Source organism: Morus notabilis, unplaced genomic scaffold (assembly GCF_000414095.1).
Source record: "Morus notabilis unplaced genomic scaffold, ASM41409v2 Scaffold1012, whole genome shotgun sequence".
NCBI lineage: Eukaryota > Viridiplantae > Streptophyta > Magnoliopsida > Rosales > Moraceae > Morus > Morus notabilis.
In genome coordinates this window covers 105,040-118,731 of record NW_010361635.1, presented here as the reverse complement: position 1 = coordinate 118,731, position 13,692 = coordinate 105,040, and the positions used below count along the sequence as shown (strand labels likewise).

General features: G+C 36.8%; 2 protein-coding genes across 2 annotated transcripts; both read left to right on the top strand.

Moving 5' to 3' along the window:
- The first annotated feature begins 53 nt into the window (after positions 1 to 53).
- Positions 54 to 1,130, top strand: LOC21395927 (protein EXORDIUM). The gene has a single exon (XM_010100316.2). It carries the CDS (start codon positions 120 to 122, stop codon positions 1,038 to 1,040), a length of 921 nt encoding a protein of 306 aa, XP_010098618.1. The 5' UTR covers positions 54 to 119; the 3' UTR covers positions 1,041 to 1,130.
- An 8,708-nt stretch (positions 1,131 to 9,838) lies between these two features.
- Positions 9,839 to 11,947, top strand: LOC21395926 (7-deoxyloganetin glucosyltransferase). Its single transcript, XM_010100315.2, has 2 exons — positions 9,839 to 10,464; positions 10,807 to 11,947. Exons 1-2 carry the CDS (start codon positions 9,954 to 9,956, stop codon positions 11,784 to 11,786), a joined length of 1,491 nt encoding a protein of 496 aa, XP_010098617.2. The 5' UTR covers positions 9,839 to 9,953; the 3' UTR covers positions 11,787 to 11,947.
- Positions 11,948 to 13,692: the final 1,745 nt, after the last annotated feature.

The following is a 13,692-nucleotide window of genomic DNA, read 5'->3' as shown; positions in this document are numbered from 1 at the left end:
ATATATATATATATTACTCATACTCCCTCTCCTCACTCACACATCACTGATCACTCACTCAAATACCAAAAACAAAAACATTTTCCACATTTTCCTTTTTCAAAATTTGTTTGGAAAAAATGGCCGGTTCATCAACTTTTTGCCTTCTCATTATTTTCCTCCTCTTAACGTTAACAAACTTGTCAATTGCCACGAGAAAGCTAACCTCGCTATACCAACCCCCACCAATGGCTTTAACGTACCATAACGGCGTTTTGCTCGAAGGAAACCTCTCCATTACCGTTCTATGGTACGGCAAATTCTCACCAACCCAGAAATCCATTATCGCAGATCTTCTTCTCTCCCTGCAGGACTCGCAAATGACAAGCTTGCCCTCAGTCTCTCGCTGGTGGAACATCGTCCAAAGATACATGAAAAAAGCCGGCAAAAAAGAGACACGAATTTCTTTATCAAACCAGGTCTCGGACGAGGAATGTTCCCTGGGGAAGCACCTTACGAGGTCCCAGGTCTCCGAGTTGGCTCACCGGGTTAACTCGAGACCCGGCGACTTGACTCTGGTTCTCACGGCCCAGGACGTTGCTGTGGAGGGCTTTTGCATGAGCAGCTGCGGGTTTCACGGCTCGGACCACAGGCGCAACTTGGCATTCCTCTGGGTCGGTAACTCGGTAACTCAGTGCCCGGGTCAGTGCGCGTGGCCCTTCCACCAGCCGATCTATGGCCCACAGGCGGAACCTCTGGGAGCGCCAAACGGCGACGTTGGCGTGGATGGCATGATCGTAAATATCGCCAGTCTTTTGGCCGGAACTATAACGAACCCTTTCGGGAACGGGTACTATCTCGGCTCGGCTGACGCGCCGCTCGAGGCGGCTTCGGCTTGTCCTGGATTATACGGCAAAGGGGCGTACCCGGGTTACGCTGGGGAGGCCTTAGTGGATTCTAGCACCGGGGCCAGCTATAATGCGGTGGGGGTCAACGGGAGGAAGTATATGTTGCCGGGATTGTTTGACCCGTCTAGTTCTCAGTGCTCAGCGGTTGCGTGAGTGAATATTGCTTATGGAGAGACACGTTTCTCTTAGTAATTGGTGATGCTTGTATATATTGTAATACTAGTTGGTCAATAAAATTAATCAAAAAGCAAAAGAAATGAATTTCGTTCCTCTTCTATAGTTTTCTTTCTTTCTTTCCTTTTTCCTGATTTAGTATTGCAATCATTGACATCAAATACATTTTGAACTTGAGAGTTTGATTCAAAATTTTGTTGTACATTTACTTTTGAGAATATTGAGTTTCTTATCACCTTACGAAAGAGCATATAGCATTTCTTTTCAAAGATGATCTTCATCCAAAAATAAAAAATAAAAAATAAAAGAGAAAGAAAAAGGAAGATGAGCCGTCGCCGTATGACTAATTGACGAAATAATTGCTTTACCCCAAGTGTCCTATTGTGAGTATAAATGATGTGTTAATATCAATGCTATATTTATAATTAAAAAGTGTGAAAATAACATATTTGTTGTGTTATTCTCTTTTATGCTCCAATATATAATGTTATTTCAAATATCATATCTCCTTTTTTTAATAATTAAATGAAAAAGATAATATATCAACTAATAACCATCAAATACTAAATTTGGCATTTGCTATATTTTGTGGTAAACTTGCATATAAAACAACATTGCATTGGTGAGTGATTTTGTTAGTCAAATATTAAAATCTTGCTTTGACAAATTAATTTGTCGTTGCATTGTAGATACTCTGGGAATATATTTCCATGTGTATTTCACAATAAAAGAAACAAACTTTTCAGCACAAAAAAAAAAAAAACCCTATGTATAGACTATCGATGCATCAATTCAGGTTTCTGCATGACCTTAATTAAATTGCAAAAGAAACATTTCTCTGGCGCATATTCAATCAGCCAGTTATATGAAAGTTTAGAAATCATAAAATCATGCAGAATGTTCTGGGTTAAATTAGGAGTTACTTCAACGTCTTATATGGTATGGCCTTTCATTTCAACGGCCCTTTTCTGCCAACTATTTACTGAAAATTAGCCCAAAGACCCAAGCAACGAGAAAAAAGCCCCTTAAGGGTCCAGCCCAAGAAAGTTGAAATCAACGATGGCAACGACTACCTAAGTCGTTTCTGTCATCCCACGTGCTTTAATTCGGCCTAGTTGGACTTCGAATCGACACAGAATTTTCATTCCTTGAAGAAAAGTAATTAATTACAATTTAACACGTATTTGTGAGCAAGAAAGACTGCTGGGAACGTTTGTCAGTACATGAATAGTAGAATAATCATTTCGTTCTATATGTGAGATTAGAGTTCATTTATTTCACCGATTTGAATTTAAAATTTGAGTTTTTAAGTTGAAGTTTTTTTAAGTTTATATTCTTTTATAAAATTTGAGTTTGAACTTATGTTAGAAGAGAAAATCTCAAGGAAACGACAGAAAGGAAAGATAATATGGAATTCTTGTGTATTCAAGAAATGATACAGTAACAAGCTTATATACTAGTATGCAAGTTGTGAAGATAAGTTATAACTAACTAACAACTTGTACAGCTAATCTCAACTAATTGGAACTAAAACTGATTAATTACAAGTTGACTCAGCTATTCTAATACTCCCCCCCAAAATGGACTGTAAACATTCTTGACAGCCACCTTGGAAAGAAGAGGAAAAAGAGTGGAAGTAGGCAGTGGTTTGGTGAAGACATCAGCCAGCTGAAGATGTGTTCTGATGGGCAGGAGCTTGATAGAACCATCAACAACGCGGTCACAAACAAAGTGACAATCTATTTCAATGTGTTTGGTGCGTTCATGAAATGTGGGGTTGTTAGCAATATGAACAGCAGCTTGATTATCACAAAATAAGAGAACAGGACCAGAGGAAATGATACCGAAATCCTGGAGCAATTGTTGTAACCAAACAAGTTCACTGGTGGTAGCTGCTAATGCTCGATACTCTGCCTCAGCTGATGAACGTGACACAATGGATTGCTTTTTGGACTTCTATGAGATCAACGAATCCCCCCAAGAAAACACAAAATCCAGTGGTAGACTTCCGTGTATCAAGGCAAGAACCCCAGTCAGCGTCTGCAAAAGCTTTAAGTTGAACAGAAGATGATGCTGAGAAAAACAAGCCCTGACCAGGATATGACTTTAGGTAACGGAGAAGATAATGAGCAGCCTGTAGATGAGGTTCGCGTGGTTGAGCTAAAAACTGACTCAACTTGTGTACGATGAACGTGATATCAGGCCGAGTAAGTGTCAAATACAATAGCCTACCAATTAAACACCTATACTGAGTTAGATCACTTAAGAGGGCACCATCAGAAGCAGAAAGTTTGGCAGTGGGATCCATGGGAACACTGATTGGTTTTGCAGCCAAAAGACTAGAGTCCTCGAGTAATTGTAGAGTATAGTGCCTCTGTGTGAGAAGAATTCCCTTGGAAGAATGAGCAATCTCTAAGCCAAGGAAATACTTAAGCGGACCAAGATCCTTAAGTTTGAATTGGCTACTCAAGTATTGTTTGGTAGAAACAATAACATCAGAAGATGGACCAGTGATGATTATATCATCAACATAGAGTAAAAGAGCAACAAAAGAGGCACCCGAGCCCTTGGTAAACAAAGAATAATCAGACGTGGATTGTTTAAAACCAAAGGTGATAAGGGACTGAGAAAACTTTGAATACCATTGTCTTGAGGCTTGTTTAAGACCATATATGGATTTATGGAGCTTACAAGCTAGTTTAGTGGACGAGCTGGAAGGCTCCCCCTTACGATGATATCCCAACGGCAGGTCCATATAGACTTCCTCAAACAAATCTCCATTGAGGAAAGCGTTATTCACGTCCAACTGAACCATTGTCTAGTTTTTACATGCAGCTAAGGACAAAAGCACTTTGACAGTGACCAATTTTGCTACAGGAGAGAAAGTATCCCTGTAGTCCATCCCTTCTTGTTGTGTGTATCCTTTGGCCACAAGCTGAGCTTTGTAACGCTCAATGGACCTATCAGCCTTATACTTGATCTTATAAATCCATTTACATCCAATAGTGTGTTTTCCCACAGGCAGAGAGACAACAGACCATGTGTTGTTGAGTTCCATAGCAGCAAGTTCATCTTTCATGGCATCGCGCCAGTAAGAATACTTGATTGCTTGATGGTAGAATTGCGGTTCAAAATGAGTAGAAACAGTGAGGACAAAGTGTTTATAAGAGGATGATAAGGAATCATAGGTCAAGTAATTAGAAATGGGATATTCACTAGTCGTGGAAGAAGGACTGCCATTAAGAAGATTACAATGATAATCAGAAAGGTAGGAGGGTGGTTTTATGGTTCTGGTAGACCTTCGAGGAGCAGAGATATCTGCAGAAGCAGAGGAGGGATCAAAAGAAGATAATGTGTCAGGGTTGAGGTTAGAAACGGGAGCTGTGGGAATGGTAGTGGGCTCAAATTGAGGTCTGGGCAAGACAATATCATGAAACAGATCTGGAAGGGTGGCTGCTGAAGTGATAGAATGAAAAGGGAATGTTGTCTCATGAAAGACCACATTGCGAGAAACAAACACTTGTTTACTATGAACATCAAGTAGTTTGTAGCCTTTCATACTAACAGGATAACCGAGGAAAACACACATACGAGCCCGGGGATGAAATTTAAGACGATGGGACTCTAATGTGGATGCAAAAGCCAAGCAACCAAAAACACGCAGGCAAGAGTAATCAAAGGAGGAATGATAAAGAGTCTCATATGGTGTCTTATTGAAAAGAAGACGTGAAGGAGTCCTGTTAATAAAAAATGTCGCAGCAAGGATACAATCAGTCCAATACACTAATGGTACTCTAGACTGAAAATACAGAGTACGAGCCACATTCAACAAATGCTGGTGCTTCCTCTCAACAACAGAGTTTTGTTGAGGTGTCTCAATACAAGAAAATTGATGTAGAACTCCCTTATCAGCAATAAAATCAGTAAAGTGCAATTCTCTAGCATTGTCAGAACGAAAAAGTTTTATTCGAGTGTTGAATTGAGTCTCTACAAGATTGAAAAATCTGGGAATAACAGTAGCAACATCTGATTTATTCTTGAGGAGAAAAACCCAAGTAAATCGACTACAATCATCAACAAGAGTAACAAGGAATCTATGTCCAGTATGAGAGGTAATATGATAGGGCCCCCAAATATCGCAGTGGATGAGATCAAAGGGTGAAGAATACCTATTGTTGTGAGGAATAAAAGATAACCTTCTCTGTTTTGCCAAAGGACAAATAGAGCAAACATCTTAACACTTAATCTGACCAAGCTGTAGACAGTCTTTTAAGGACTCCAACTTCTGCCGGGAGGGGTGACCAAGTCTGTCATGCCACAACTGAGCAGTTTTTGTAGTAGATACAGAATTGACCAAACACTGATTGGAGGAAAGAACATTGCTGGAATCAAGAACATATAAACGAGCCACTTTATTACCCTTGCCAATCATCATCTGGTTGTGGGTGTCCTGAATGAGAAAATGATGGGTAAAGAAACTCACTGTAATCTCAGTATTACATATGAGGGCATTGACAGAGAGTAGATTGAACTTGAACTTTGGTAAATATAACACATCTTTAAGAACCAAAGTGGATGATAATCGCACATCACCAGAAAATTCCACACGGACAGTGGTATTATTAGGCAAGATAACCGTAGAGTGAAAAATAGGTTTTAAAGAGACAAAACTATCAACACAGCAACATATGTGTCTAGACGCGCCCGAGTCAACAATCCAGTATCGGGAAGAAGATAAAGAAGGATCCAAAGATATGGAAAAACGTGTACCTGTTGTACAAGAACCCGTGAGTGGAGGTTGTTGATCAGTGTTGACAAAGGCAGTCATGTGACTGGACATCATGGTCATTAATTGCTAATATTGGCTGGCATTGAGATTTTGAACAAAATTCCCAACAGGTTCAGGTGCTTTGCCATCATAAGTATCAGCAACCTGATTAACAGAACCAATCTGAGGGGCATGTTGACGTGGCTTCTGTTTATATCCATGAGGGTATCCATGAAGTCTATAACATCTGTCAATGGTGTGCCCATGGAAATTACAATGTGTGCAGAACGGCCTATCCTTCTTGTGAATTTTGTTATTGCCAGCATTGGAATTTTGACAAGCAGAATCACTTTTAGCTGCAAACGCCATTGTGGAGTTGGCATTCTCACCAGAAAGATGAAGATTAATCTTTCTCTATTGCTCCTCTTGAGTAATAAGAGAGAAAACCTTATTGATTGGAGGAAGAGGATCAAGAAGCAGAATTTGACTGCGAACTTGAAAGAACTGATCATTCAGGCCCATCAAAAATGCCATAACATACTCCATTTGGTAAAAATCCTGTAAGGCTTTCACGCCTCCACAAGAACATTTTCCACATGAACAGCCTGGGCGAAAATTACTCAATTCTTCCCATAAGGTTTTCAGCTTGGTGAAATAAGCACCAACAGAGTGTTGATCTTGTTTGTGATTGACCAATTCCCGACACAGCTGAAAAATGCGAGGGCTGTTACTTTGCTGGAAACGATCTCGAAGATCAATCTAGATCTCATGAGCAGAGTCAGAGAAGATAACACTTGCAGAAATTTCTTTTGAAACAAAATTGAGAATCCAGGAGATAACAACATTGTTGTTGCGAATCCAGGAGTGAAGAAGAACAGAATCAGTACCATCAAGTTTCGCAATTGAACCATTAACAAATCCAAGCTTGTTCTTCACAGATAACGCAATCGTCATGGCACGGCTCCAAGAGGCATAATTGTCACCCGTCAATTGCTGCGAAACAAGAACCAAGCCTGGATTATCCGAGTGATGAAGAAAATAAACACTGGAAGGATCATCAATGGCGGATCGTCCAGCGGAAAAATCAGAAGCAGATGAATTCATCGTGAAACAGACGAGATTCACCGAGATCAGAAACCAGATGGATTGAAATCGCGAAATAGAGGATCGGAAGCGAAGAAGAAGAATTAGATCTCTGATACCATGTTAGAAGAGAAAATCTCAAGGAAACGACAGAAAGGAAAGAAAACGACTGAAAAAATAATCTGAAATTCTTGTGTATTCAAGAAATGATACAGTAATAAGCTTATATACTAGTACGCAAGTTGTGAAGATAAGTTATAACTAACTAACAACTTGTACAACTAATCTCAACTAATTGGAACTAAAACTGATTAATTACAAGCTGACTCAGCTATTCTAATAACTTAAGTTTTAACTCGAGTTTTAACTTGAATTGGGTTAAAATATGAGTTTAAATTTTTCTTTCAACTCAAGTTCTTAAACTCAAACTCAAGTTAGTGATTAATATTTTTTTTATTCTTAAAAACACCATAACTTTTTTATTTTAATTTTGATTAAGATTATTTTTTTTCTATGCATTCACAATGAAAAGACGAATAAAATTCTACTCATATACTCTATTAAAATTTTCTATCACCATTGAATTTTTATTAAAATATTATATAAATATAAATTCAAATTTTGATCACCAAAATACAAACTCAAATAAATTTTTAATTTAAATCATAACTTAAATTATAATTTAAACTCAAATTATAACTCAAATTCAATTTAAAATTTACGCTTAAATTATTATAACTTAAAATATAACTGAACAAATCCTACAAATACTGAAATGGAAAGAGAGCCACGCCGATGACGATGAGACGTAAAGAAAGAGCTTTCCTTATCAGGAAATATATTTATATATATATTTTGCTAAGAATCAGGAAATATTAATTGGAAATGAGTGTTCTTACATTATTGTCCAACCCACTTGATTTATGACGGTTTCTCTGAGGAAAACCAATCTCCTTTTGGCTCCTTGCCTTTGATTAATATATTGCAGTATTTGTTCACAGCTTGCCTCGTCAACAAGAAAAGTTTTTATTTTATTTATTTCCCTTAAATATTTATAAATAATGGCTTGTTAATCTAGTTGATGTAGTTGACTTCGTCAACAGCCAGCCATATATTTTGGCCTCGTTCATTTCGCTGATTCGAGTTTAAAATTCAAGTTTTGCTACAGTAAAAAGCTCTCAGAAACAGTCACATTTAACTTTTTTGCTACAGTAAAAAGCTCTCACACAAAATCACATCTCAACTCGAATTACAAACTCAAATCAGCGAAGTGAACGGGCCCTTTATCTTATCAGGATCAGGATATCTGCCAATTAATAAGTCACCGTTTTCGTCAGGCAAAAAACGAAAGAAACAGCCATAACAAAGAGCTTTCTATTGTAACATTATTTCTTTCACATCTGAAATAATTTAGTCATAAAAAAATATGATATAAATCATATCTTATCAAAGGATAAAGGACAGTTGATATTTCCACTGTGTTTGGGGGGATAGAAAGAAATCAATGTTTATTATTATATTTAGTTAGTTTAAAAAAAAAAAAGAATGATCATTTAAAATAGAATGGTTTTTCTATTAAATGGGTGAATCATCACTCATTTCTCACACGAGAGAAATGTTCAGTCCAAGCTCTTTTAATTTTTTTTTTTCATAATTACCTTTGAATATTATAACTATAAATTTTATTATATTAATACTTAAAATATAATTAATATTATATTATAATAATTTATATTATAATGTAATTATATCTTATAACATGTAAGGTAATATATTATAATTATATACGTATATGATAATATATCATATTTAATATTATAATAATATCTTATATTATGTATTATACATTTTAATTATATTTATAATTATAATATAATTTAATATACAATATAATTATGATATTGTAATTAATAATAATTATATATTTATATTTATCATTATAAGATAAGATAATATAATAAAATATAATATAGTTGTGACATTGTAATTAATAATTATAACAATAATTGGGATAGTAGTATTTTTAATATAAATAATGACAATATACTATATTATATATTATAATTATAATATGTTATATTATATTATATTGTTACATTTTATAATTATACTATATTTTTAATAATATAATATAGTATAGTTGTAATATTATAATATAAAATAATCACAATATCATTATTTTGTTATATTATATATCATTTTATATTATATATTATGATTGTATTATACAAATAAATAATTATATAACTATAATTGTAAATATATATTATATACTTATAATTTTATATATACAATATTATTTATTTAATTATTATATTAATATATATAATATCAATTATATTAACACGAGGAATAATTTTATCAGCATAAAAATATTCATATTTCATTATATTATATTTATAAAAATAGAACTAAATAAATGAATCATGTTTCTTTTTTATTTTATTCAATTATCATTCACATTAACCAAACGCGCTGTAATCCAAAAACTCGGCATGTCTGTTAGGTAATTAAGGAGACGTTTGGTTTATAGATTAGAATCATGAAATTAGAATTATTTTTGATTTACGTGTATTTTTTATGAGAAAAAATACTGTAACAAACTATGAACCATGATTCAAATCACTTTGGGGTTGTTTGGTTGGGGGATTCATACCCCGATTCGAATCATGATTCATGGTTCGCTGCAGTATTTTCTCTCACAAAAAATACACATAAATCAAAAATAATTCTAATTTTATGATTCTAATCCATGAACTAAACGTCATCAATGGAAGCGTGAATTATTTGACTTGTAAAACTAGATTACAATATTATATTAATCCAAAAAAGAAAAGAAATCAATCGATTCCAACTAAAAAGGTACAAAAACTTTTACACTGGCGGTTTGGCCTCCTCTTCCCCTCCCCTCTATAAAACCAAAGACAAGCCACTCCCCCATAAGCACAACACAATCCATCTCATTTTCTCCTCATTTCTAAACCCAAAAACAGAAGAAAGAGCAAAATACAGCCATCCATATATATATTTGCCATAAAAAAATGGGTTCCCTTTCCTTTCTAGAAAAACCTCACGCAGTTTGCATACCGTTCCCAGCTCAGGGCCACGTAAACCCCATGCTGAAACTCGCCAAGCTCCTCCACTCCAAGGGCTTCCACATCACCTTCGTCAACACTGAGTTCAACCACAAACGCCTCCTCAAGTCCCGCGGCGCTCACGCCCTCGACGGCCTTCCCTCGTTCCGATTCGAGGCCATCCCAGACGGCCTCCCTCCCACCGACGCCGATGCCACGCAGTCCATTCCGGCTATCTGCGAATCCACGCCCAAGCACAGCTTGGCTCCCTTCAGAGACCTCCTTCTTAAGCTTAACTCCTCGCCGGAAGTGCCTCCGGTGAGCTGCGTCGTCTCCGACGGCGCCATGAGCTTCACTCTCGACGCCGCCGAGGAGCTCGGCATCCCGGAGGTTCTTTTCTGGACGACAAGTGCTTGTGGCTTCTTGGGATACCTCCATTACAGAGCACTCGTGGAAAAGGGTTATACGCCTCTTAAAGGTATAGTTTATTATTAACGATCATTAGGAAACAAATTACCGTCTTAATCCTTTATCCATATTTTTTATTAATTTTCTAGTTTTGCGGCTAAGCTGCTTGTCGTGATATATATTAGTGATTTTCAACTTCGGATCAGTGGTGAAAATCAGTATTAGTTAGAATGTAACGATTGATTAAAATGCATATATTAATTCGGATGAGATATTTGTGCACGAATTTCCATTTTTTTTAATCAGAGGAGTCTACGATTATACTATTCTTTTTCTTTTTTTGTTTTTTGTAAATAGTTTGGTATACTGATCGGTTATATATGATTAATTTCTGGATTTTACTGATCGGCAGATGAGAGTTACCTTACCAACGAGTATCTGAACACCGTGATAGACTGGATTCCAGGCATGAAAGACATTCGTCTCAAGGACATCCCAACCTTCATCAGAACAACCGACCCAAACGACATCATGGTCAACTTCGTCATCACCGAAGCCGAGAGGGCTCAAAAAGCTTCAGCGATAATCTTAAACACCTTCTACGACCTAGAACGCGACGCCGTAAACGCGATGTCGTCGATCTCAAAACCACCGGTCTACACCCTCGGCTCCCTTCAGCTCCTCCTCAACCAATTCCCCATAACGGAACACTTGAAATCCCTCGAATCAAACTTATGGAAAGAAGACCACAAATGCCTGGAGTGGCTGGACTCGAAGGAACCGAACTCCGTCGTTTATGTCAACTTCGGAAGCATAACGGTCATGACATCGGAGCAGCTGGTGGAGTTCGCATGGGGGCTGGCGAACAGCAAGAAGGAGTTTCTTTGGGTCCTAAGGCCTGATCTCGTCGCCGGGGAGAGTGCGGTTCTGCCGCCGGAGTTCTCCGAGGAGACGAGCGAGAGAGGGTTCTTGACGAGCTGGTGTCCGCAGGAGAAAGTTCTGGGCCATCCGGCGGTGGGAGGGTTCTTGACGCACTGCGGCTGGAACTCGACGATCGAGAGTATATGCAGCGGAGTTCCGATGCTGTGCTGGCCGTTCTTTGCGGAGCAGCAGACGAACTGTTGGTACAGTTGCGGAGAGTGGGGGATAGGGATGGAGATAGATGGTGATGCGAAGAGGGAGGAGATAGAGAGGATTGTGAGGGAGTTGATGGATGGAGAGAAAGGGAGAGAGATGAAGAGGAGAGTGGAGAAGTGGAAGAGATTGGCGGAGGAGGCCGCAAGTAGCAGTAGTGGCGGTAGTGGCGCCGGTGGTGCTGTTGGCGGCTCGTCTTTCTCCAATTTTGGAAAGTTAGTTGAAGGGCATTTAATGCTGTCGTCATCACCCGCCTAGAACAATACTGTGGACAATTAATGGCGTGTAGAGTGTCTTAACTCCGTAGAACAATACTGTGGACCAAAATGGCGTAGAAACGTGTTAATAACGAGTGAGACTTATGACACGACATTTAGTGAATGTTTAGTTTGTTGATTTAAAATTTTAATTTGAGTTAAGTTATGATTTTATGTAAAATTTTTTTATTATAATAAAAAAATTAAATATGATTATTCTTAAAAAAATTTTACTGTAATAAAAATTAAATTTTAAATTCAAATCGATTAAATTAACAGTGTCTTAATCGGATGAGTAATTCAGCATTAATATCTAAGGATGAAGCCTTCGACAGTTTCAACGTCTGTTTGTTTGTTGATGATTAGCATGACAACCTTCGACAGTTATTTCAACTTTGGATGCGTTGCCAAATAATATGAACATTAATTTACAATCTCATAACATGTTTTATGTATCCTCTTGGGCATAATTTTAGCCTTAACTCTGAGGAGATTATTCGATTACACATTTTGAAAAATGTCGGCAGAAACACATATTTCATTAGTCGGTTTCTCCATCGGAAAAAAATAGTGTAAATTAACATTAGTGAACTTCTATTGAAAGTTAATTTGAAGGATAAAACGATTATAATACATTAGTTACATAGTTTTTTAAAGTAATATGGTATCTACCCCAAATATGTTCATGGCCATGTAGTGTGAAAATATTTGAGATGTAAAGCCTAGTTAAGCAAAAAACAAAAATCAATATATAGTTCATCCAAAGTCAACTCGGCTACAGGAAAACAAAGACCGTATCTTAGATTAAGTGATTTAGCGAAAAATCTATTATCTCATTTTTGTTGTCTCGTTTGTTTTTTTCCCCTAAAATATTGACAAGTCATTAAAATTTCAACACATGAGCTCCTAAATGATATGAATCACCTTAGATGTATTTTACTAATTTGAGTTTTTAATTTTAGTTTTGTTGTGTTGCAGTAAAAAATTCTCACATAAAATCACATTTCAATTCAAATTCGTGAACTGAACGAAGCCTAAAATGACACCCAAATAAGAAAAGAAATGGCCACCAACCAATTTAGTGTCATTCTTTTGTTATGTGATAATCAAAAGTATTAGCAATTGTTGACAGTAGATTTTCACCGACAACAAGAATCGGAAAGGAAAAACAAAAAAAAAAAAAAAAAAAAAAAAAAAAAAAAAAAAAAAAAAACTATAAGTGAAGAAATGAATTTTTATTAATTTTCTCTTATATGACTCAATTTTTCGGACTCCTCCTTCCTCTTCCTTTTATGCATATGTAGGTAGGCTGGCTTTCTCAAGTAACCGCACCTTCGTGGGAATAACCATCCAACCCACGTCTTCTCCTTCTATTTTTCTCGCTCATTTTCGGACGTAATCTTTTGCCTCCTTCGTTAGCAATCCGCACCTCGTAAGATTATTGACGTGATAATTTTCTCTTTTTCCCATGTGAAAGGAAAAGGCTTGAGGTTGGGCCTTGATTTGCACCCCTCGGTCCTTGAGTACCTGGCCCAAATGCACCGAGTTGAGAGTTCCATAGGTCTGAAGTGTTGAGCTTGAGATATGCTTTAAGCTTGAGGGAATTAAGTTCAGGGTGTTGAGTCTGGGTTTTTAAGGTACCTCATTGAATGTAATTATTGACTAGAAATGAACAATGCTATAATAAGATATTATTTTTCACTTAAAAATTCTATTTAAGCGAGCCCATATAATATGTTGACAGAACTTTCATTGTTGCTCACTTGACCAAATTGTTAGATATGAAATTGACTAAATACTAATAGCACAAGTTTCAACTTGCCCCCCCTACTACGGATATCAGCCAATAAATCACAAAAGGTCAAAGTTTTCCAACGACAAGCAATTATTGAGAGACAACCATTAAG